General features: G+C 38.1%; 1 protein-coding gene across 1 annotated transcript; it reads left to right on the forward strand.

The window, feature by feature from the left end:
- On the forward strand, positions 1-25,070 carry LOC126353502 (holocytochrome c-type synthase-like). Its single transcript, XM_050002769.1, has 6 exons — positions 1-156; positions 336-509; positions 591-656; positions 6,982-7,104; positions 13,152-13,384; positions 23,827-25,070. The coding sequence occupies exons 2-6, from the start codon at positions 351-353 to the stop codon at positions 24,071-24,073; spliced, it is 828 nt and encodes a 275-aa protein (XP_049858726.1). The 5' UTR covers positions 1-156; positions 336-350; the 3' UTR covers positions 24,074-25,070.

Below are 25,070 nucleotides of genomic sequence, written 5' to 3' on the forward strand. Positions count from 1 at the left end.
TGATGCTGGTTTCCGGTCCGAAACGTGAACACAGCCATGCGTTTTACTGGCGCGAGACACTTCCTAGTTACGGCGAAACTATTTTGTATGTCTCTGGGTATGGTAGAGTAATGTCTTTGCGCTGAAGTAAAGTTTCCTTGGTCGTCTGCAGTGGTCGTAAGTGTTTCGTTTTGCATTGTTGTTGATTTGTTTCTTAATCAATTTGTTGTAACTTTTCTGGTGTGCTTTTAAATCAAAAAAAAAACGTGGTTAAGATATTTTACGTAACATTGCTGCGATAGTTTGCTTCATGTAGTAATAATTTCAATTCTCTTATTGAATGTTACACTCTTTAGCCTGTTAATTTGGGAATGGGAAACACTGTAACAGCCGCCCAGGTGGCGGCTTCCCAAATAACTGGGCCATACGACACAAAGGGTTCAGTACAGTCAGATGGTTTCAATAAATCTGCAGGGATGTATGGCAATCCGCCGGCAGGCTGCCCCATGCACAAGGAAGAAGAGGCAAAGGTAATTAGTACTGCCTTGCTACCCTGCGTTAATTATCAGGTAATTTAAAGCTGTCACTGGAATGTCGTATGTGTGTTTCAGGCAACTGTATCCGAGTGCCCCGTGAATCATGGCGATTTCGATAACACTGTCAACCCACTGAACATGGTGAGTACAGAGAAAGGTTAGTGAAGGTCGTGGCATGCAACATTACCGTCCCCACGTAGATCATTAAGTACGTATCAGTTTGATATTCTATGCGCTACAGGTTTCACAAGGAATGTGTTTCAGATTTGTTCTTGCCCCCCCCCCTTCCTTTTTTTTTTTTAAAAAGGAAAAAAAAAACATTTTTGATTGTTGTGTAGAACGCCTTAATTTTTTTGTTACATCCTTTAACCACTAGTCCTGGTATTATACTTTACGGTTCAAATATTATGTGTGATATACCGTTTATTATCTGTTGCGCCAATCAGTGAGTGCATTGTGGAAGAATTAGTAGTAATGTTTGCTTTGTCGTGACATACACAGTAATTGGTATTTACTTTGTTCGTGTTGATCTGTTGTAATTATCACTGCTTGCTCGCTCTCTTCTTCCTGGTAATTTACTCATTGTCTAGTTCATTTAATTCTGAAATCATACCACCTGTGGTCGACTTGCTGGGAATGTAGGATTTGCTGGAAGTACGATGACTTTGAAACAGTTACATTTCTTCCTGCTTTTTGCTCTTATTTGGGTAGGAAGCAATACAGCGTGCTGTAGCAAGGTATGAATTATGATTGCTGCATTGGTTCCACTACTCTGCCTACCCTGTAAATATGAGGAGTCTTTTTTCCCCCACATCTTTCCTTTGCTGGTAGCAGCCTACATGCTAGATGGCAGTCACATGCTTACACTCTCAGATCCATCAAGTTCCAAGTGGCATTATGCGCATAGTACATGAGTATGCTATGAATTTACATCTGGGGATAAAACTCAATTTCTTGTTTATCATACTCTTTAATTTCAGTGTTTTGTGAATATAATTAATTCATTTCATTTTTGTGCTTGTAATTAATTTTGTATCCCCACTAGTCTACGAAGTGATAAACTCCTCTGTAGGAACATAGTAGAATTCATTTTCTGTTACTTAAAGTACTGTGGAGTATCATACACATGTCAGTTGTACCACCATTGTAGTGTTACCACAGCTTTTGTTTGCGTGTTGTTTATAACATATTCAGTAAACTTTATTATACTTCACACTTGAAGGTAACTTATTTAGGCTATTGTATTTGGCGAACACCTCATGTAACCTCCGGGTTGTGCAGTCAAAGCTGGTTATATTTTAATTAAAATTACTTTGTGATTGACATTTCAGTGAGTTGAGTACTATGGGCCATCCACCATCCATGATGCTGACTGTGTTGTGTGTTTCATAGATATGTGCATTGCAGTGTGAAGCTTGGCTGGCTGCACGCTTGCAACACTGTGCCCCCCCCCCCCCCCCCCCTCAAATTGCTTTCTCTGCAACCTGTCAGTCACTAAGTAATTGTGTTTGGAATATAATACTTTCACTTTAATAATGAAGTATTTGATGCCATTATATGTGGTAAAGAAAATCATCCAATATGAGGAGAGGGGAAGATGCAGCTTTAGGGGACTAACTCAAGTATTCACAGTAAGACTGTCACCTTTCAACTTAACTTAGACATCAGGCTATTTTACATATGTCTGTCACAACAACTTGCATTTAAAAAGAAACAATAGTTGTAAGTGTTCTGTTATCTTTCTGTTTGCGCACTATGAAGTCACAAATTACATCATTGGATTGAGAGAGATGAAGCTGACATCTGGTGTTGGTAGACTCAGTCAACCCATTTTAGGCTGTCTGAATTTCTGTTCAGGTGTTACTGTGAGGGTGAGTCAGATGAAAACCTTAAATATCTTTTAAATATTATTTATTGTGCAGAAGTGGTACAAAGCTGTATCACTTTTCAACATAATCTCTCCCAAGCTCAATGCGAGTCCTCCAGCGCTTACAAAGTGCATAAATTCATTTGGAAATAATTCTTTTGGTAGTCTGCGCAACCACTCATGCGCTACATGGCGTACCTCTTCATCAGAACGGAACTTCTTTCATCCCATTGGTCCAAACATACGGAAATCACTTGGGGGCAAGGTCTGCTGAGTATGGTGGATGAGGAAGACACTCAAAATGCAGGTCTGTGATTGTTGCAACTGTTGTATGGGCAGTGTGGTGCCTTGCATTGTCATGTTTCAAAAAGACATCTACTGACAGCAATCCACATCGCTTTGATTTGATTGCAGGCTGCATATGATTTTTTTAGGAGCTCTTTGTATGGTGCACTGGTGACAGTGGTCCCTCTAGGCATGTAATGCTCCAAAATGACACCTTTTTTTGTCCCTAAAGAGTCAGCATAACCTTCCCTGCTGATGATTCTGTTCGAAACTTCTTTGGTTTTGGTAATGTGGAATGCACCATTCCTTGCTTGCTGTCTTCGTTTCTGGTTGGAGGAAGTGAACCCAGATTTCGTCCCCAGTAACGATTCTTGCAAGGAAGCCATCACCTTCTCGTTCATAGTGCCGGAGAAGTTCTTCACAAGCACCAACATGTCGTTCTCTCATTTCAAGAGTCAGCTGCCATGGCACCCATCTTGCAGACACTTTGTGGAACTGGAGCACATCATGCACAATGCGGTGTGCTGACCCATGACTAATCTGTAAACATGCTCCTATGTCATTCAGTGTCACACAGCGGTTTTCCTGCAATGTTCTGTGGAGTCGCAACTCATTGTGTCTGACCTGGACGAGAAGCATCTTCCACTGAAGTCACACCACTTGCGAACTTCCTACTCCATTCGTAGACTTGCTGCTGTGACGAACATGCATCATCATACTGAACCGTCATTCGTCGATGAATTTCAATAGGTTTCACACCTTCACTATGCAAAAAACGAGTAACAGAGCGCTGTTCTTCCCTGGTGCAAGTCGCAAATGGGGAGGCCATCTTCATACTGATACTGCGACAGTATGTGTGCATCTGCACTATGCCGCCACATACAGGCCATTCTGCACACTGTTTGTAGTGCACTTACCAACTTACAGGATATCATACATACATCATATCATACTGTCTGAGAAAAAAAGAAGACTATTGTAAATACAGTATGATGCAATTATTGTGTGGTAAATGTGCAACATTTGTGATCTGCAATTGAGATCTTTTTTCCACTGTTGATTAGGGATGCCACCTATCAAGGAACCTTGGGCTAGACTTCAACTTCTTGATGATAGGGAATGGAGAAAATGCTAATAGCTTACTGCAAATATGATAATATAATGAATTTGTTGTACCTATAATTTCTAAACATGTCAAAATTTATTTGTAATGCTGCGTTAACACAAGATTAAAAAATAAAGTTGTCTTCTTTTCATTCTTATTTGTAATGTGTGAATTTGCCATTTAAACACGAAATTAATTTCTAAGTGAACATTTACAAGCAATATAATAAGTTCAATTCAAAATTCAGATAAAAGAGTGAGATAAAAAAATTCTCAAAGAAAATGACCAACAGTAACATCCTCATTGTATTTGTCAGTGCATATTTGGTGTTGCTCTTGACTGCTTTCAGCAGTCCATCATTGTCCCTCTTCCTTTCAGGAAATTTAAGAATTTGCCACGACTTTCAGAAAAGTTCTTTTACTTAGAGTTTTATTTTTGCTAAGGCCATGACACCTGCCATACTGAGGATATTAGTTATTGATCAGAAATGAAAATACCTGTGATATAAGACTAATCATTTGGGAGTGGGAGACGCCAATTGTGGTTTGCTGCTTCGAGAAATATACCCTAATCTGGCCTCCTGCTCTACTTTTAACAAGTCCAACATATTCATTCTGAAAATGGCAGAGTCCATTGTATAACTGACACTCATCCAGGCTGACATTCAGTTTGTTGGTAACCTGGAAAACATACTGCCATTACATATGAAAATCTTGTTCTTTAAGTGAAAACGTGTATGTAGATTCAACATATTGTTCTCAGAAAAGTAACTTCGGGAAAATTAATCAATACAGTGTGACAAGAAAGATTGTGCATCATTTTCAAAACTCAGCCTCTGTGATTTTGATAGTTCTTCCAGAATTTCGTAAACTTTCTTTCCCAAGAATTTATCTTGTTTCCTTCTCTGTAGTTTGCTCTTACGGTCCATTATTATTCTGTCCAGCTCAACAGAAGTAACTGAGTTGTTTTCTGATTCAAGTTTTGGGTAGGGGCAAAATGTGCTGCAGAAAACTTAGATAGCTTTCAGGAAGTGAATGTTCAGTATCTTCAGCATCATGCTCCCCATATGATGTCACAAACTGCCAAATCAGTCTTGAACAATCTTTCTCACCCTTTGAATAAAATATTACTTTATAGCATTCCAGCAGTAAACAATTCTGTCAACTGCAGGAAGAAGCGAGTGCCATATTGCAAGGACATGCCGTACTGTTTCCTTAAACCGTATCTCTACAAACTGTGAAAATTCTGTGACTGAACATTTGATGCTGAGAAACCAAATTCCTTGTAGATTTTGAGAACTATTCCTTCTGCACTAGAATGAAATTTTTATGACCGTGTGTTGCAGTATTATGGCAGTTGTAGTTTGCTCTCAAAATGGATAGATTTTCAGTTAGACAAGAACCAAATTGTTTTTGCTGTAGTTCATTGGAACATTGTCAGCACTGTATGCACTTACTGGATTCAGATGAAAGCCTTTAGATACTGTAACATTCTTTATTACATGCAAAATGTCTTTGTCGGTTTTTTGGGGTCTTCATAGAAACACAGCAGTCTTTGAATAAGGAAAAAAATTTGTATTTCCTCAGTTCCTAGCATCCAAATACCTAAATGACTACATCTTGACTGTAAAGGCCAAGTACATTTATCCATTGCCTTGGTTATTTCACATGAAATTTTAGATGCACTGTTATTCTCTGGAAACTAGGCATGAAACAATTTCATTTGGCAGTGCAATGACTTGTAACTAAAACCATGTTTTACACTTGATAAACAAATGCAACTTTTGCATATATCATGGCATCATCTTCAGGCATATGTTTCTTCCCAAAAACATTTGCAGTTTTATTCTTACAAAATTGCTATTTTGCCAGAATGTGTTTTGTCATCATCTGATGATCCAGAAAGAAAGGAGACCTTATAAGTAAGGTTAATTTTCAGAGACTCCACCAGATTTTGCTGGTCAAATTAACAATCCTCCTTAGTCAAATGTCTCAACAGAACAGCTTTAACATATTAGGTGCTAGAGTACACTCAACCTGAATTTACAGAAAAAATGCTTTGTTTGCGTAGACCAATACACACTACCATGTAATACAGAGCAGGAAGATAAGTTTGACCTCCTTTAACTATTTGGAGATTTTAATATTTTACACAGTAATTGTCTCAGCCATTTTTATGAATTACTGAGCCAGTCACATTATCAACATCATTTATCACCTTACTGAAAAATCAACAGTGCACTATTGGCTAAACTTCACTATGGGCTGTCCGTGCACTGCTCGTTTGCATATGGAGCAGATGTTGGAAATGCCTGTGCTTGTCAGGCTGGTGGCACTCAGTAACAGGATAATATGTAGTAGCCAATGATGAGCTGTACAAGGCGAGCTACTCACATTATTTCTTTACGTACTGCTGTGGCCACATATTACCATTTCTGATATGCAGGATGTTCAATTTATTTCATGACTGCATGCCAGAGGCTATGTTTGCCGTCCACTGGAGCCACACAGGCAAGTCAAATGGGTTCCATGTGTCCCTAATGAGGCAGCTCTATGTGCCTTTTTGGCCAGTGTTATTCCAATGGTGAAACAAACATCATGAGTATAATAGTAAAGTCTGTAAATGCAACAATGGCAATTCAAGCAGAAGTTTCCAGATGTTTAGTCATGACGCTTTCCCCAAATTAGTCAACAAATTTTGTGAAACAGTAAGTGTACATGACAAAAAGCATAAATGAGGACATACAGTGCTCACAGAAGCTCATGTCAGAGATATTGCACCATGCATGGAAAATTCTGCTTTCCCTGTTGCTTCATAACCTGGGTTGTGAGTAACTAAATCCACTTTCCCTTCTTCCCTTTCTTTCCCCTCTCTCCTCCCTGATGAAGGAACATTTATTCCGAAAGCTAGGATAGTCTTTAATAAATTATTAGTTGCTTGTCCCATCAGAAAGTCTTTTACTTATAAATCTGTTCAGAAGGGAAACATGCTGTATAAATTTAGGTTTCCATGTTATTCTTTGTATTAGTGAATAAAAAATGTATTTTATAAAAAGTTGAGAAATGCAATGTGTGTCAACATATTGAGGCTAAACACACAGTAGAATATTACTGAATGTCTAAGCACATTAGTGTGTGTTTGTTTATAGCATATATAAATTGTTAAAACAGTTAAATAATACTGTCCACCTGGCTTTTTTATATTTTCAGATGCCTGCACCAAATCAGCATCCAGCACCAGATCAGCCATTCCCGCTTTCAACACAGAGGCAGACTTCATCTATACCTAAAGCAGGCTCTGAAAATGAATATTGGGTCTATCCATCAGCCCAGGTATTTGCTCTCTATTTCTCTTAAGGTACTCTAAGTAATTACAGTGAAACCCCCTTTTAACAAATCTCTGAGGATCCAAAAATTTTCCCCTTAAATAGGGGTTTATCCAGAATGTAAATTAGAACTACTTAGGTGATGTAAATGTTATCATCCACGAGCTCTCATGTATTGGAAACTAGACTGTAGCTTAGCGTGGACTCAGTGGATTTTCACATTATATTGCCATGTAAAGCCATCAGTTTTTAGTAGAGTAACAACAATGTTATGAAAAGGATAGATTGCTACTCATTCATAATCTCTCTCTCTCTCTCTCTCTCTCTCTCTCTCTCTCTCTCTCTCTCTCTCACACACACACACACACACACACACACACACACACACACACACACGCGGCTACTGCCTCTGGCTGCTGGGAGCTAATAGTGACTACTGATAAGTGTAACAATCTGGGATGGATGGTGGAGGCAAGAAGACGACTTGAGATGAGGAATGGGAGATGAAGCGACTAAGGAGTGGGAGATGATGAGCTGTTTGTGGGAGCCTGCAGGGACACTGTGGAGAAGAGTGGGCTGCCAGATGCAGAGTAGGGAGGCTGTTGAAGGAAGGAAAGGGGGAGGAGTGAAGGGAGACATGTAGGGGGGGGGGGGGGATGTAGGTTTGTTGGTGGACTATTTAATGCTGGAGTGGAAGCAGGGAACGGAATAGGTAGGGAGAGGACAGGGGCTAGCGAAGGTTTTTGGCGAGGGAGACTATGAGAGATGAAAGAATGTTGTAGGCTAAGTTCCCATCAGTGCAATTCCGGAAAGTCAGTGTTTTTAAGAAGGATCCAGATGGCACTGACTATGAGGCAGTCATTGAAGTGAAGCACATCATGTTGTGCATTATGTTCAGCAACTGGGTGGTCTAGCTGTCGCGTGGCCACAGTTTGGCTGTGGCTGTTCATGCAGATAAACAGCTTGTTAATTGTCATACTCGTATAGAAAGCAGGACTGTGGTTGCAGCTTAGTTTGTAGATCACATGACAGCTTTCACAGATAGCCCTACCTCTGATGGGATAGGAGATGTCTTTGACAGGAATGGAGTAGCTGATAGGATGTGTGGGACAGTACTGGATAGGATATTCCTTTCAGTGTTCGACAAGAGGTATAAAAATCTTGGCAGAGAATGTGATTCAGTTGCTCCAGTCATAGGTGGTACTGAGTCACCAGAGGCATTCTCCTTTGTTGCTGGACAGTGGTTATTTGTTGGGTAGCTGGAGAGACAAGGCAAGGGAGATATTTTTTCTGGAAAAGGTTGAGAGGGTAATTTCGGTCTGCGAAGGCCTCGTTGAGACTACTAGTACATTTGGAGAGGTACTACTCATCATTGCAGATCAGATGAGTACACATGACTAGGCTATGTGGAAGGGATTCGTTAGTGTGGAATGGATGGCAGCTATTGAGGTGGAGGTATTGTTGATGATTGTAGGTATGATATGGAAGGAGGTAGCTTTCCTTAAGGTGATGGGGGTCAACATTGGAGGTGACTTGTTGGTCTGAGGGGGACCATATGAAATGAATCGGAGAGAAGGTGTAAAGATGTTGAGGGTCTGGAGGAATGTGGATAGGATGTCCTCACACTCGGTCCAGGTCATGAAGATGTCATTATTGAAACTGTATCAGGGGATGGGATTGTACATGGCTAGGCAGGATTCCTGTAGATGTGCATGAATAGGTTGGTATAGGATAGTACCATGTGGTTGCCCATTGGTGTTCCACGGATTTGTTTGTAGGTGATGCCTTCAAGAGAAGAAATAATTGGTCATGGTAACGAGGAAGGTGGTAGGTTTGGAGTCAGTTCGGTGTTGATGAAGGTAAAGTTCAGTAGTGGCAAGGCCATGGACATTAGGAATGTGCGAGATAGCATCTACAGTGACAAGTAGAGTGCCAGTTAGTGAAGGAAGAGCAACTGTGGAAGGTTGTTGTTGAAGGAAACGGTTGGTGTCTTATATAGAAGGGTAGGTTATGGGGAATAGGCTAAAGACGTTTATTCAAGTCAGCAGAGATTCTCTCAATGGCCACACAGTAAACAGCCACAATAAAGCATCCTTCTGGAACATGTAGAAGTTGGAGTCTGGGGAATGGTTGGGCTGGGAATGAGAGTGAGGGGAGAGGAAAGAGATTAGATTTGATTCAGTTTTTGTTCCATACGCCACCCCCCCCCCCCCCCCCCCCAACCCCCCAAAAAAAGATGATTCTCATGGGTGTGGAACATACCAGGTAGTATAACATTAAAACATAAAACATTTGGGTATGATACTTACTACCCTGATCATTTGTCAGGAGATTGTCTAAATAGGTGAACACAATGCGATAAACTGGAACAGCTAATATTTGCAGAATTAACAGGCTGTCAGAATCAAACATTGTTATGCACTATTAATAAATTTATCATACACAAAATATCTAATGTTGACCGTAGTGACAAAGAGTTGTCAAAACTGAAATCTAACAGACATTTTTACTTAAGCTGGCTTAACAGTCTGTTAAGATATTCATCTGTAGAGTAGGAGCAGTTGTCTATCAAAAAGTCTTTCAAAATCTGTTTGCACTGTGCTTAACATGAAACCTAGTTTTTAATGGTTGCTAGCAATTTATTGAAATTGTGTGTTTCTGAATATTGGACCCCTTTATGGACCAAGGTAAGTGATTTTGGGTCTTCATGTAGGTCGTGCATTTTCAATTTCTCACGGCATAATGAATAATCCATTACATTTTGGGTATGCAGCAATGCAAATAAAATTTCCTCAACTGATATTTCGGCCGCGTATCGTCCGGCCATCCTCGGAGTGAGTCACAAGACTGATGCCAAGATGCCAAGCGCGGCCTTACATGCTCCACCGCGGTGGTACTGCGCATGCGAGTCACAGATGTTGGTTGGTGGCAGAGACATACGCTTACACATGCACCGCCTGTGGCGAAGGCGTACAGACATTTGGTTCGCTTATCGATGTATGATCATCGGCGGTGACATGACGATGACTTCTCTGCAGTTGAATTACTCCAAGAGCTGGATTCCATGCTTTGTCCAAATTAAAATCATATCTCTATTTATTAGATTGTCTGCTAATCTAATTTCTGTAGCTTCCTTGAAGACAGAATCCCAAAAGGAAGGGGTGGATGTTAAAATCTTCAAATCACTGTAATCAATGGAATGCCCTGTATCAATACAATGTTCAGCCACAGCTGACTTGTCTGGCTGTAATAAGCGTGTGTATCTTCGCTGCTCCACACACCTCTCGTGAACGGTGCGTGTAGTTTGACCTATTTATGACTTTTCACAATTTCCGCAAGGAATCTGATACACCCACTTTACGAAGCTGTAAATTGTCCTTCACAGAGCTGAGTAAAGCTGCAATCTTCATGAGGGGGGGGGGGGGGGGGTGTAGAAGATCACCTTAACACAGTGTTTCTCAAAAATATGGTCTATCTTCGAGGAAAGAGCACCGACATAGGGCAAAAACGCACTAGATCTGAAGGAATTACTATCTTCTTCCCCATCACATATTTGATTGTAACTTACAGAGCAGAGTTGTGCAGAGTTCCTGGTTATGCTTTTATTAGTACAGTGACCAGGTAGCTGGTTTCCTTTTGTTCTACTACAGATATGTGATTATTGAATTTAATTTATGCTGTGAATTTCAGAACTCATTGAATATTTTGAAGTATCTCATCCTGAGCTTTGAAAACTAAACAACATTACTGCATGAACTAGCAAGATAAATACACCGAAGAATCTTATTGAGTGAATTTACTGCAGTTAATGCTAATATTCAGGGCACTGTAGCAGATGAGATGCGATCATATGACAAAGTTCCTCCTCTATTTTGACTTACTAATTGTATTTCAAGCTATTGGATGCCTGCACCCAGCAAAGTATGCAGGACTCCCTTCTCTGCATGCAAAGGCATTGGATTTACATGCCACCCAGCTGTCTCTTAGGCAGTTTAATAATTTAACTTCACAGTGAAGCCGTTAGGAAGACCAATAAATGGAATACTGTAACAAACAGTGGAAAGCCCAGGTTGAAATATCAACCGTTATGAAAAGGATAGATTGCCACTCATCATAAAGCTGGCATGTCAAGACTGTTACTGAACTTTCCACCAAGCATGATATCGGTTGGTGGAGAGAAGAGTGCTGGGCAGAGCATGCAGGGACTATAAAGCAGCAGGACAAAGCTGCCAGATGTAGTATCGGAAGGCTGTGTGGGGAGGAGGCAAATGCGAAGTGGAAAAAGAGAGGAAGAGGAGCAGAGAGGGTGGTATGTTCACAGAGAGCAGTGCACAATGAGGGTGAGTGGACGTGGATTAGGAGGATATAGCAGGACAGAGGATGGAGAAGCTGTTGAGTGGACATTGTGGGGACAGAAGATTATCGTAAGTTTAGGCCAGGATAATTTCAGGACTGGAGAATGTGTTGTCAGGATGAGCCTCATCTCCAAAGTTTAAAAAAGCTGATGGTGGATCTAGATGGTCGAGGTTATGAAGCAGCCATTGTAGCCTAGCATGGTGTGTTCAACTGCATGTCGTGCCACAAGGCTTGTCTACTTTGCTCTTGGCTACAGTTTGATGATGGCCATTCTTCCTTGTGAACATTTGTTTGGTAGTGATAGTTTTATAAAAGGCTGTGCAATGATTGCAGCAGAGCTGGTATATGACATGTCTGCTTTCACATGAGGCCCGGCCTTGAAGGGCTAGGATAAGCTTGTGACAAGACTGGTATAGGAAGTGCTTGGTGGGTGGATTAGACAGGTCTTGCCCCTGGGTCTTCCACAGGGAGGTTGGGTCGGTGATGGAGTACCGCTTTTGGGGAAGGGGGGTGGGGGGAGAATCTTGGGTAATATGTCTCATTTCAGCACATGATGATACATCATCAAAGCCCCGATTAACCCGCACCACCATCACCACCACCAGCTTTTCTGAACTGCACAGATATGTTATCCGTACAACAGATTCTCCGCTCATGAAAATCCTGGCCTCAACCTGCGATAACCTACTGTCCCCATACTCAACAGTTTCTGCCTGCTCCATGCTATCACCTCATTCTGATTCACGTCTCATCACACTTATTGCGTGCAGCTCTCTCTGCTCCTCCTCCTCCTCCTCCTCCCCTTTCCTATTCCCTATTCTGGTCCTCCCCACAGCCTCTCGATACTGTGCCTGGCGGCTTTGTCATGCCAGTTTCTAATTCTCGCATATTCCATCACACAACACTTACTCTGCTATTCCTCCCCTCCCCTTCCCTGTACCACCCCAGATCGCTGCTCTCTTTCAACACTTAGTCTGCCCAGTGTGGCCGGTAATTTTGTGTGTGTGTGTGTGTGTGTGTGTGTGTGTGTGTGTGTGTGTGTGTGTGTGTGTGTGTGTGTGTTGTCATATTGTGTGAATTCTTTTCTTTCCTTTCTTTTTCGAAGTAAGCTATGGCTGGAAATTTTGTGTGGAAACAGTATTTTTGTTGTGCCTGTCAGCAACTTAATGTGACATCTTTATAGTGAGAAGTAATGTATCATTTTCATAATTTTTGAATATTGTAACAATATATGCCGTTTGACCTAACCCACTAGTGAATAAAATGTCCTGTAACAGAGAGGAAGAATATATGATGGTGCAGCTAATTACTATGTGGCCACTAAAACTCAGAGCTCCATGTCATGATGTACCTATAGATTCCTTCTCCAGTGAGAGTGCCTGTTGTTACAGCTTGTCCATGGTAACTTGATGATATTACTGGTGTTACCTGAAATTGAGCAAATGAGCACTAGTTGAAAGATATCCATTTGTCTCAGAGTGCTGCCATCACTAAGCTGCAGACACATTTTCTTCATTTTTTTAAAATATGAATTTTATACGCACTCCAGCATCAATCAGTTGTTGTTTTAATGTAACCTTTTGTATCTGGATTTTAAGTTTTAACAAGGTATGAAGAATTGGATACTGTTGGCAAAACTGTTATTCTGTTTGAATTTCTGTCTTATATGTTAATGAAGGAATGCACCTTGCTTTACAGATGTTTTGGAATGCTATGCTGCGCAAAGGATGGCGATGGAGAGAAGAGGATATCTCGGAGAAAGATATGAATGATATTATTCGTATCCACAATGCCAATAATGAACATGCTTGGCTGGAAGTTTTGAAGTGGGAAGCTCTGCATGCTCATGAATGTGGTAAACCAAAGTTAAAGAGCTTTGGTGGACGAGCCAAAGATTACTCTCCACGGGCTCGTATACGAAGCTGGCTTGGGTAATAATTTTTATAAACATGTCTTATGTTAACTGTGTACATAATTAATAATAAGCACAATGTAGGTGGTCAATATTACTGTAGGAAAACATTGCACAATATTGCTGTAGTTCTCTGTAGACTCATCAATAAAAATGTGCAATATTTAGTCTGGTTCAAAATAGTTGGGTATTAGATGTTGCCAAAATTGAACAAAGCTCCAGGATCCAATTGAATTCCTACCAGATTCTGTACTGTATTTGTGGCTGTCACTTCCTGTTCTTACTATAATGTACTGCAAATCCATTGAACAAAAAACAGTCACAACTGACTAAGTGAAGAGTTGTAGAAGTGCTCCACAAAACTACCATCAAAGTTCCTCGACATCCATTTTCTTGCAGAATTTCACAACGTATTCTGATTGCAAATGTAGTGAGGTCTCTTGAAGACAGTGATGTCCTTCTTTCGACTAGCCAATTTTCACCTTTCTCATAACATCCTGAAAGCCATTGATTCCATAGAGCAGCCAGTTAGATGCAGTATTTCTTGAATTCCAAAAAGAATTTGACCCACACTTACATTTACTATTGAAAGTACAATTGTATGGGGCATCAAGCAAAAATTTGTGACTGGATTGGAGATTTCTTGGTAAGGAGGATGCAGCATGCATTATGGTATGGAGGGTCATCAGCTTATGTAGAAGTAACTTCAGGTACACGCAAGGGAAGTGTTATGGAACCCTTATTGTTCATGTCATAAAGTAATGACCTTGAAGACAATGTTAATAGTAACCTTGGACTTTCTCCAGGTGATGTCCTCTGTAACGAAGTACTGTCTGAAAAAGACAACACAAGGTCTTAATTTCAAAGTGATGCAAAGATGGACAACTTGCTGGAGATGTTCAGAAATGTAAAATAGTGCAGAAATGTAAAATAGTGCACTTCACGAAACTAAAAAAATGATGCATGTAAGACTACAATCTCGGGTCACAATCAAAATCAATCAACCTGTACAAATACCTTGGTGTAACAATTTGCAGGGGTATGAAATTGAACGATCTCATAGGCTCGGTTGTAGATAAATCAGGTGACAGGCTGGAGTTCGTTGGTACATAGTAATGTAGTCAGTCTACAAAGGAGATGACTTACAAAATACTCTTGCAACCCATCCTATAATATTACTCACCTGTCTGGAGCCTTACCAAATAAGACTAAAAGAGGACATTCTGTGTATACCAAGAAGGGCATAGCTCATTTACAAGAAATAATACAATGTTGTTTGGGGTCACTACTGGATTTTAGCAAGTACTGCAATAATATTGTACAGTATAAAAAAATTTAATCTGTTTAGATTTTAAGTATCAAATTTAAATTTATTTCATGCTTCTTGTTTCAGTATGTGTAAATTGTAACATCCCACCCTCTTCAGTTAATAGCCCTAGCAATAATTTGATAATTATGTGATACATATGGTGTTTTTCAGATGTGTACTACAACTAATGCACTATTGAGTAACCAAAGATGCTTAATTTGATTGTGTATTTATTGTTCTAAAAGCCAACAATATTTCAGGGGAATTGTTTTAATTCCTCCCACAGCCAGATATCACATTTCTAATCTATGTAAATAACCACATGCATTGTATGTGAATACATAAACTTCATCGTATGTATTGGATTTATTTCCTCAATACATTATGCTGGTTTCTTATACATATCTTGAATTTATTTACTGTTCCTGCTGGATGCATCGCAAGCAACAGAAACAGTTTGATTGTAAAATACATTACGACATCTGACTTAATATGACCAGAGTTACTTTTCCCCTGGTCTTTATTAGAGAAATCTGGCTGTGTGAAGGGATAAATTATTTTGCATGCCTCTTGCTACATGACTATAGACAATCACTTCATTTTAGCTTTGCCACAAATAAACAGCCAACTGAGAAATACAGCTTGTACTGCATGAAAGTATGCCCTGTTGCTCCCTAGTTTAATGTTAGCTTTGTGACAGTATATACAGTTGCTCTTGTTGTATAATCAGTCGTTAATGTGGCGGTGGTGGTGGTGGTGGTGGTGGTGGTGGTGGTGGTGGTACTAGTAGTAGTAGTAGTAGTAGTAGTAGTAGTAGTAGTGTCACAATCCATAACCACTCAGTAGCCTTTATGTAAGAATGCTTACACAGCTGTAGGTTAAATTGACCTCATGCCTACTTGCTTGATGATTAACCTTACACGCATTTATGTAAAATGACAAGTAATCTTACACGCGTGGAAGTTTCGTGTGTTTTATACAAATTAAATTAGTTTACTCACAATTATGGCAAGCTAATAGTAATCTCTGACTGTGTTGTCAGTAAATATGTATAATTCTGCTTTATACCTTAGCCTTGCCTAATTTAAAACTGTATTAAATGCCACGCAGCAGTGTATTGGTGAGTAACTCTTCCCTTTTGTAATTTAAAGTAACTTCACATAGTTTTTTGTAATATTCTGTTCTTTCGTTGCCACATGTGGGATGACAACAGATGCGTAACGAGTCTAGTCAGAGTTACTAGTGACAAAAGAATGGCCAGTTTCTTACAATATTCCTCTGATATTATGATATATATTATTTTTGACATGGTGTTCTTTAAAATATGTTCTTTTCTTTTGGTAATCATGTCTAAAGTGCAAATCTGACTGCATATACTTTCTTTATTAAATTTAAACTTTCATAAAGCTATTGAATTTTATCTGTCAAAAAGCTATTATTTTTTGTTCTCATTAAAGTGATGTTACTGTTATCTCTAACAGATGGTTTCAATTTTCAGAGTCATTCTACTTTATTGACAGATCAAACTTTGAGATAAAAAGATTAGAACTTTCATTTGTCAATGCTATAAGGCAGATTGTTAACCTGCTACTTCTCCGAATTGTAGGTTACAAAGAAAAGCGGAAACTTGATCCAGCTCATCATGAGAAAAGTGACTAATAACTGTGTACTTTGAGTTTTAATATTCCAGCGAGACCATTCATAGACTTAGAGAATTCAACTAAGAATATTTAATATTGAAGGGATAAGATAGCCCGTCAGCAGTTACCAAGTGATTCATCAGTAGCCCTTGTTGCAATAATAGATATGCTCTTGGACAGTGGAAAGTCCAGGTAGGAGTATTAACAACATTATGAAAGGGTCATTCCATATCAAATCGCCCAATAAAAAATAAATTTTACACCCACCTCCTTAGATTTTCATGAAATTTGGGTCAAATGGTTGTAATACCATCCTGATGACACGTGCAAATTTTTTTGCTGTATCTCTTAGTTTTTTTTAATAAATTTTTAAAGTTTTTATGTTTTGCGTTTTCCGATCCTTCGGAAATGGTAAATTTAATTTGTATTCAAAACTTTAAAATTGCTTATCTTAAAAACTCTTTTAGATAACATCATGAATTTTTGCAGCAAGTTTATTTATTATACATATTTGAAGATAAAAATGATACTATTAAAATATATTAATATTTACTATGAAAAAAATACATGTATTTTTTTTCTTTCTCTTCCTTTTTTTAACAGATGTTTTGTTTTATAAGAATTGCAATATCTAGAGTCTCAGACCTGATAGAATGCTCAAATTTGTTTTAGTTTACTCTTAAACATATAGGCCACTTGATAACACAAAAATAATGATGGCTTTTTAACATGTTTATTAATTATAGTTGATTAATTAGAATTATGTACGAAGATAGTGTACTTACGACACTTACGTGTAACCCAACTGATTGCTTGAAACATTGAATTTTTTGAGTAATTTTGTCTTTTTAATAAACATTAATGCTGATTAAAACTGTTATTCCACTCCATCCAGGAGCTTTCAGTTCTTTTGATACAGTCTTTTTTTGAAGTAATACATTCTTCCAGTGCCGCTTGATTGAGGTGCGTCTACTACACAGACTATGTGCTCCAAAGGCACTATGCAAGAATCTTCTTTTTCAGGCCAATAAAATGATGCAGCTGGTCCTGAAGGATGTAGAAATACAATTTCTGCATCTTCTTCATCATTGAATATTGTTTTTACCAGTCCAAAGTACCAGTTACCATCATAATTTGCAGCCACATAGCTATTTATGGATGGTTCAACATGAACCCAATCAGAAGAAGAATGGAAAGAAAAGACTAAGGAGGGTTTTACACTATCTGTAGTCCTTTTAATTTCAAGGTTGTTTGTTGGAAGTGGTTTGAAATTATGAAGACTTCTTGTTCCAGGAATGGTTCGGGTTGCTGAAAAACGTTTTTCTAGTTTTAACCGCAGCAAATCAGCTTCTTTTTTGTCAAGTTTTCAATATTTTTTTCACAAAACTTGTACACATCGATTGCTGTCATCATTTGTTCTTCGTCTGAAAGCTGTTGACTGGCTTTCCTTAAAATTCTTTTAATAGTTCCTCCTAGGCCATCACAAATTGACTTCCCATGACTTGGTGCAAAAAAGTGTTTTGGGCCTTCAAATTAAAGTCTCTCAAGTGTTCAGTCAAATTTTTAAAACTGTTTCTATTTTTATACTGCCCAGCACAACCATCTGTAAAGTAGTGAACTGAGTCATTGTCAGTATGATGTAATGACAGCCACTTTGTAATTTCTTTTTGTACAAAGTTAACAAAACCAGTGTCGTGTTCTTGGTCATCACTAAAATAGTGGTTGGAAACAAAAACATTGTTTTCCTCATTTCTTAGAAAAACTCCAACTGGGTGTAGAGTACAACCACCTCTATTCCAGTTGTAACTTTGGATCTCATTTTGTATAACAAAGGAATAATTTTCAATGAAATCCATAACAATAATTGCTGTAAAATCATAGAGGGAGACCAAGAGATGACTACATTAAGCAGATTCAGAAGGATGCAGGTTGCAGTAGGTACTGGGAGACGAAGAAGCTTGCACAGGATAGAGTAGCATGGAGAGCTGTATCAAACCAGTCTCAGGACTGAAGACCACAACAACAATTGCTGTTTTGGGTGGTGGGTCTTCTTCCAATCTTTTAAAGGCTGCTGATTGGGATTTTGCTATAAACAAGTGCGGGCTGAGTTTTTCCAATGACCTAACCAATAAAGAAATGTAGTCTTCAACACTGATAGACAGTTTGATCATTTCCGCCCTGTCTGTATTAACCCACCGACTGATTACAATTTCTTCTTCTAAATCATAATCTTCACTTCGTTTTTCAGTTAAGTACTCAGTTAGTGCAGTATTTGCAGGACAGCTGTCGGAATGATGTAGCATGCAGTTTTGGTTTTCCGTGTTGCACACAAGCGTCTTAATTAGGTCTTTATAAGATTCTTCAATTTTCACAGCATCCAGTAATAGTTTAACATTCTGGTGGATACTGCATACACATACAGTGTGTGTGCTTGCAGCACCAGCAACGATCACCATTTAGGTCTCAAGAAACAAAATTTTGAAAATCCTACTTCTACCTCGGGATTCTCCCATTTGAAAGAATAATAGTGTTCTCTCAAGTTACACAAAATGAGTCTTTTTTGCATGAACACATTTTTTTGAACACTTACTTTGTCCTTTGTTCCAGGTAGCACTCTGGAACTTTCAGCCTTTTCATAAAAATCTGTTACAAGTGTTACCGTTTTTTCAGAAAGAGTTTCACCTTTTTTTGGACCAGGAGTTTCCAAAATACCTTTTTCAGGTTTTAGCTTTCTAGCTTGTCGCACCATGTACTCACTTACATTAAATTCTTTCATCACTTTATTTCGACTCCAAGAATCTGGTGCCAAGGTCAGAATCTGGATTTTTCTAGACCTCCCAACAGATGAAATCTTCTCTTTCATAAGAGAAATCATTACATCAAAATCCTTTGCTTTCTCAACCACACTTGTATCTTCTTTGGCATCATCAGAACTTGGTGCATCATATTTTAATGCTTTTGAAACCGCCATTTTTGCAGTCTTTTCAATACTGCTAACCTTCCTTTTAAAATAAGACCCTTTACTTTGTTCTGACAAGCCATGAAATCTTCATCGGTGTTAAACCTACGGTAAATTATCAAGAGCAATGTTTGTTTGAACGAGGAATTCTTTTCTGGATTCCAATGATTCTAATTCAACCATGACTTCATCATCTGTTTCACTTTCATTGACTTCAACTCTTAATTTTTCCTCACAAAAGTTACGGCATGTTGAGCAAAGCTTTTATGCTAATATTTTTTGTCAGTAATTGTTTAGAAAGATCCAAGCCTATACTTCTCAATGATTTTTTGATGGGCTTTTTGTGTTTTTTTAGTGGGTCTACACATGTTGTTTGATACTTTTAAAAAACATTTAAAAAGTAGTAGCTGTGGTGTGAACATGTATTCTTAAATTGACACAGATTAATTCCAGATCATAAGTGGATTAAATCTTTTTCTTCCTCACTCAATTCAGATACCAGTTGTAACTTTTTTGAAGGTGTGTAGGTTGTTTGGAAACAGTCGGATTTTTTAAATAACCCTACGCTACAGGTTTGAATATCTGACATACTGATTCCACTTTTGGTCTGATTACTGTTCTGGTTACTTTTATAGGATATTGGAAAATAATCTCTGTAAACTAAGTAACAGTACTTACTGAAAGTTCGAATAAACATAACAAAATAATATCCAAGCACTACTTAACACTGTAATAATTTTTTACTTCAAAACACAGGAGTAACAAAACAAAATCCAAGCATACATTGTTACTCCAAGAAGACAAAAATTTATTTTCGGTGTCTAAGTCACTTGGTACTTTTTATTTTAAAAATATAATTAATATTATTTTAAAAATTAGATAACTATTAAACATGTTAAGAAGCGAACATGTTTTTTCTTTTATCTAATAGCCTATACAGTTAAGAGTATTTTAAAACAAATTTGAGCTTTCTATTAAGCCTGAGACACTAGATATTGCAGTTTTTATAAAACTAAACATCCATTAGCTAAAAAAAAAAAAACTTTTAATTTTTTTCATTCGGAAGATTTAAATATATGTTTATGGTAATTTTTTTAACATTTAGATATAATACACAAACTTATTCCAAAATTTCATACTTATATCTTGAGTATTCTTTAATTTACAAATTTTTTTAGTTGTGAGGACATAATTTTTCAAGTGCTTTCAGGATGATAAAAGAAGTAATTGTACCAAGTTTCATCAAAATCTGACATGGTTGGTGTCAAAGCCTGGGTGACTTGACATGGAATGACCAGAAAAGGATAGACTCGGTGGCTACTCACAATAAAGATGACACATTGAGTTGCAGGCAGGTAAAACAAAAAGACTATTATATATTGAGCTGTCATCCAGAGTCTCTTTCAGAAAGGAAAACACACATTCACGGAAGCAAGCACTGAAGAAGGCTTCGGCCGAAACCTCAATGACTAACAGTCACTTTGTTGTGCCTGTCTGCAATTCAGCAGTTCATCTTTATGGTAACTAGCAATCTGTCTATTTCATAATATTGTAGATATGCTCTTGAGTCTTCCCGCAATCAGTCACTGCAGCTTCACAAAATCCTTTCTCACAATTAATCTCCGACACCTCTCGCTTCTGCGCAGGCGAAACTAGTTCATACTGGTAATCTAATCGGAGATCCTGCTGATCAAAAATCTGTTCTCTGTACACTACTATTGATTCAGGTTGAGTTGGTCGAAATTAAATAACCGTTTCATGACCACTAGAGGTTTCCTCAATCTAATTTCCCTAACTGATTGTTAGTTTATTTACAGCTCTATAAATTAGCTGAATATTCCAATTAATGGTACAGCGTTAAATTTTTTGTCTCGTGTTCTTCCTTGACCTGGCATGAACACCTCTACTAGTGTTTTTAGAAACACTCTAAAGTTGATTCATTCACCAGGTATCGATGATAAGTCAGCTCTGGGCCAATTTATTTATTTAATCATATGGCTAGGGCCCGTGTCGGGCTGGCCGTTCGCCAGGTGCCGGTCTTTCAATTTGATGTCACTTCGCCTGCCGTTGATGATGATGATGATGACAGCACAACACCCAGTCCCTGGGTGGAGAAAATTGCCCGATCCAGCCGGGAATTGAACCTGGGCCCAGTGGAGTGACAAGCCGTGCCGTCACGCTGACCATTCAACTACCGTGGGCGGATGCTAGTGTCAATAAGCTCATACTAAAAACTTAGGAACCATTGCAGACTGACAGACAGCATTATTCATATTTTTTTAATAATAATATTGTTGCAAATGGCCTTCACAGAATCATGCAGTGGCTTGCTGCTATGCTGCAGTAGTTCTTTTACAGCCACGGAGCGTTCACACTGCTAGCTACCGTCAGCAACGGCATCTTACAGCTTCTCCCTCCTTTATTATATGTTTACAACACATTTTATACAGAAGTCGTACATAAAAAATCAGATACAGATAAATAAATGATCATGTTGTGTATAGCTAGCATCGTGTCTGCTGTTTCACTGGTGTAGCTTGTACTGTCTGCACAGCTCTTTATTTTAAATCAGATTTTTATGATGTTCACAAATTACAACTCCTCCTAAATTTTTTATGCTAATTAAGGCCATCGTCTTTTCCGAATGTATGTCTGACTGAGAAGTGATTCTGGTCGCTAGAGTTGTAGGTTTTCTTTAATCATGCGTTTTGCATTCTTAATGTGATATTTCCATAGAATCGTTCATTCTCTAACATGTATTTCTTTATATTTATCCAAGAAGTGAAATGCCAGTTGTCATAGGTTTCGCTGTAAAATGTTCATAATGAAATATTTCATGAAGCATTTCAACCTTCTTAGGGTTGAATGTTGAAAAATGTATTTTTTTTTACTTGTAACAGAAGTCAAATACCAGCTTTCATAGATATAATACTTCAGTGGGTCTTTATTATTCATTTACTTTCAGAATAATTTTCACCCACTTTTACATCCCCATAGGGGCTAAATGTTCAAAAATGCTGAAACACTTGTCTCTATTTCTGACCAAGGAGCCAAATACCACTGTTCGTAGGTACAGCTTCAAAATTACCTAAATAGCATTAATTTTCAAAATATCTTTAGCTGCTGTTTCAACCCCTTGAGGGCAAATTTCCTAAAATCCCTCCTTAAATGATGGCTACGGCGTAAGATCAACGTCTGTTCCTATCCTTAGTGGTTTGGTCTGGATGATGGTGAGCGAGTGAGTGAGTGTGTCAGTCAGGACATTGCCTGTTATATATAGAGATTAGCCACTTGCTGTTGCACTGTAACTAAGGTTGTGTGACATTTCCTCATGACAGCAGCCATGCCACTTTGGCATGTCACAAAATTCAGTGCAATACAATGCTCAAATAAGTTTACAAAAATCAATTTTAATTGGAAAGGACTTCATAGATTGGGTCAGAACACTATTAAATGATACAAATTTAAAAATCACTTTTATGTTTCCCTGGACATATGTTTACCGACTATATCAGAGCAATCATATTAGCGATCTATTTAGTTACATTCTTAATACGAATTACAATACTGACCTATATTTTGGAAAGAATAGAAGATAAATTCTATTTATTTCTACCACTTTCACTACCAAACAAAATATATTTACAAAGATAAGACATGTACTGCTATGAAATGTCAGCTTTTCAAAACTAGTAAATCCCCAGGCTCATCGAAATACTCTGTGCCTAACTGATAGTAATTACGGTTCTTGTTTCTATTACATTGCTATTACAGAAGCCAGCTGCTTCTGCGGCAAAAACACTAGGCTACATCTCTTGTCAAACATGTGAACTTATGGGACTCAAGGCAGACTAGTAAAAGAAATGAGGATGGTTTTTCATGCAGTAGTGTCAGTAAATTCTTCTTGACTTAATGTTGCCAGTTCCTTTCTATTTTCCAGTGATGTGTTGGCTCCTTTGTGATGCTTATGCTATGCTCAAATGTAGTCAGTGTGTACCAGATGCCGCTTCGATTGTCCAGATTCCCTGGTCCACCTGCTGTCATATATGCGCTCTTGTGCTTCTGCTTTGTGCCATTTTTTTCTCAATTACTTTTTGTGAAACATAACAAATTACTCTTTTTACTGCACTATGGTATTACAAAGACATCCAAATTACTTTTAAGCTGAAAAAATAACAAATATACTCATTTTTACAGTACAAATTATTATTTTTTAGTGACAGATCAGTGTGAAGCCTTATGACTGATGCTCCCAAAATAGGATGTTACTAGGCTTCCATTAGAAACATAACAAATACAACTTCATTTGGTGTGAAGGGCTGCTTGTTAAATGTTCATAGAGGTATGACAGAGCCATTAAAACAGAAAAAGGCCGCCTAGCAATTTTAAAGAATGACCCTTTATCCTATGGCTATTACAATTTGACACCCCACTGAAGAAAATAGTGTCAGTATGAATAATGAGTCCACACATCCCATTATAGATTTCATTTACTTTTATTTCATTGCATCCCCTTTTCAGTTTATTTATTCCTTGTGCTCTCTTTGTTTTAGGTATGAGCTTCCTTTTGACCGACATGACTGGATTGTTGATCGCTGTGGAAAAGACGTCCGATATGTTATAGATTATTATGATGGTGGATCTGTCAATCCAAAGGATTATACATTTGCTCTCCTTGATGTCCGTCCTGCAATGGACTCGTGGGAGAACATCTGGGATCGTATGAGGGTGGCGTACTGGCGATGGATGTATAGCAGTGAAGAAAATGTCACTGAAGGGGCATCCAAAGTTGGAAACTGATATTAGTTAAAGAGTGTTCAGTGATATAGTATAAACTGTCTGTACACTTGTACTTACTGTTAGTCAGTTTTGTGTGTTTGAACAGCACTCAACTGACGTCATAGGTATTTTGCCACTGTCAGACATAAGCAGTATTTGTTGTGGATTAATATTTTGCAGTTATGGGTCACACATTTTTGTGATTTATTCTTTAATGTAGCAATGGATCAACAATTTTATGTAAAATAATGGTTTTTTATCAACATTATTTATTCTACTGGACCCACTTGATGCTGTTCTCATTGTTTAAAATAAATTGTTCTAAATGGATTATGATAACACAGCTAAAATAACTGAACAGAACTGCATAATGTTACAAACATATTGCAAAGAGAATCTCCATGACTCTTAGGGCTCAGTTGACTAATAAGGTAACTGAAAAGGAGACAAAAAGAACTTTAGCAAAATACATACTATAAACTAGGTGTTTGTATGATTGAATATATGTCACGAGAGAGAGAGAGAGAGAGAGAGAGAGAGAGAGAGATTAATGTTTATCAGCGAATTACAATGACTTTATTCATGTAGGTGATAAAGTTTGTGTTTCATTCTTCCCAGTTTTAAAATAAACATGTTTGTTTTCATGTTAAAATTTTGCAACACATGAATTCTTAGGTTTATATAGAATTTAATGTTGTTTCTGGCAAATGGAATTAAATTGTGGTATTGTAAGAAAACGACTGTGGTTACAGTTAAATATAACATGCAAGTGTATTCTCTGAATCATAAATGCTGTTAATTATGTTCTGTCACTTCTGTGAATGGAGACATTGTTATTTAAGCAACAGCTTGAGTAACACTTTGTTGGTCCTCTTTTGTGTGACCCCTTACAGGTCAGTCATAAATGATTCTGTGGTGTCTGCACCTGGTTTACAAGCCATCTCAATTATTCCATTTCTAGTCTTGTACAACTATAATCAGTGGCATAACGTTTCAAATAAAAAGTACAGTAATCATT

Source organism: Schistocerca gregaria, chromosome 1, assembly GCF_023897955.1.
Source record: "Schistocerca gregaria isolate iqSchGreg1 chromosome 1, iqSchGreg1.2, whole genome shotgun sequence".
NCBI classification, from domain to species: domain Eukaryota; kingdom Metazoa; phylum Arthropoda; class Insecta; order Orthoptera; family Acrididae; genus Schistocerca; species Schistocerca gregaria.

Bases quoted from the DNA above. Each gene is read 5' to 3' on its own strand.
- LOC126353502 (XM_050002769.1), top strand. From the start codon at position 351: ATGGGAAACACTGTAACAGCCGCCCAGGTGGCGGCTTCCCAAATAACT. The intron at 657-6,981 runs GTGAGTACAGAG...TTATATTTTCAG, and splicing joins CTGTCAACCCACTGAACATG to ATGCCTGCACCAAATCAGCA. The intron at 7,105-13,151 runs GTATTTGCTCTC...CTTGCTTTACAG, and splicing joins GGGTCTATCCATCAGCCCAG to ATGTTTTGGAATGCTATGCT.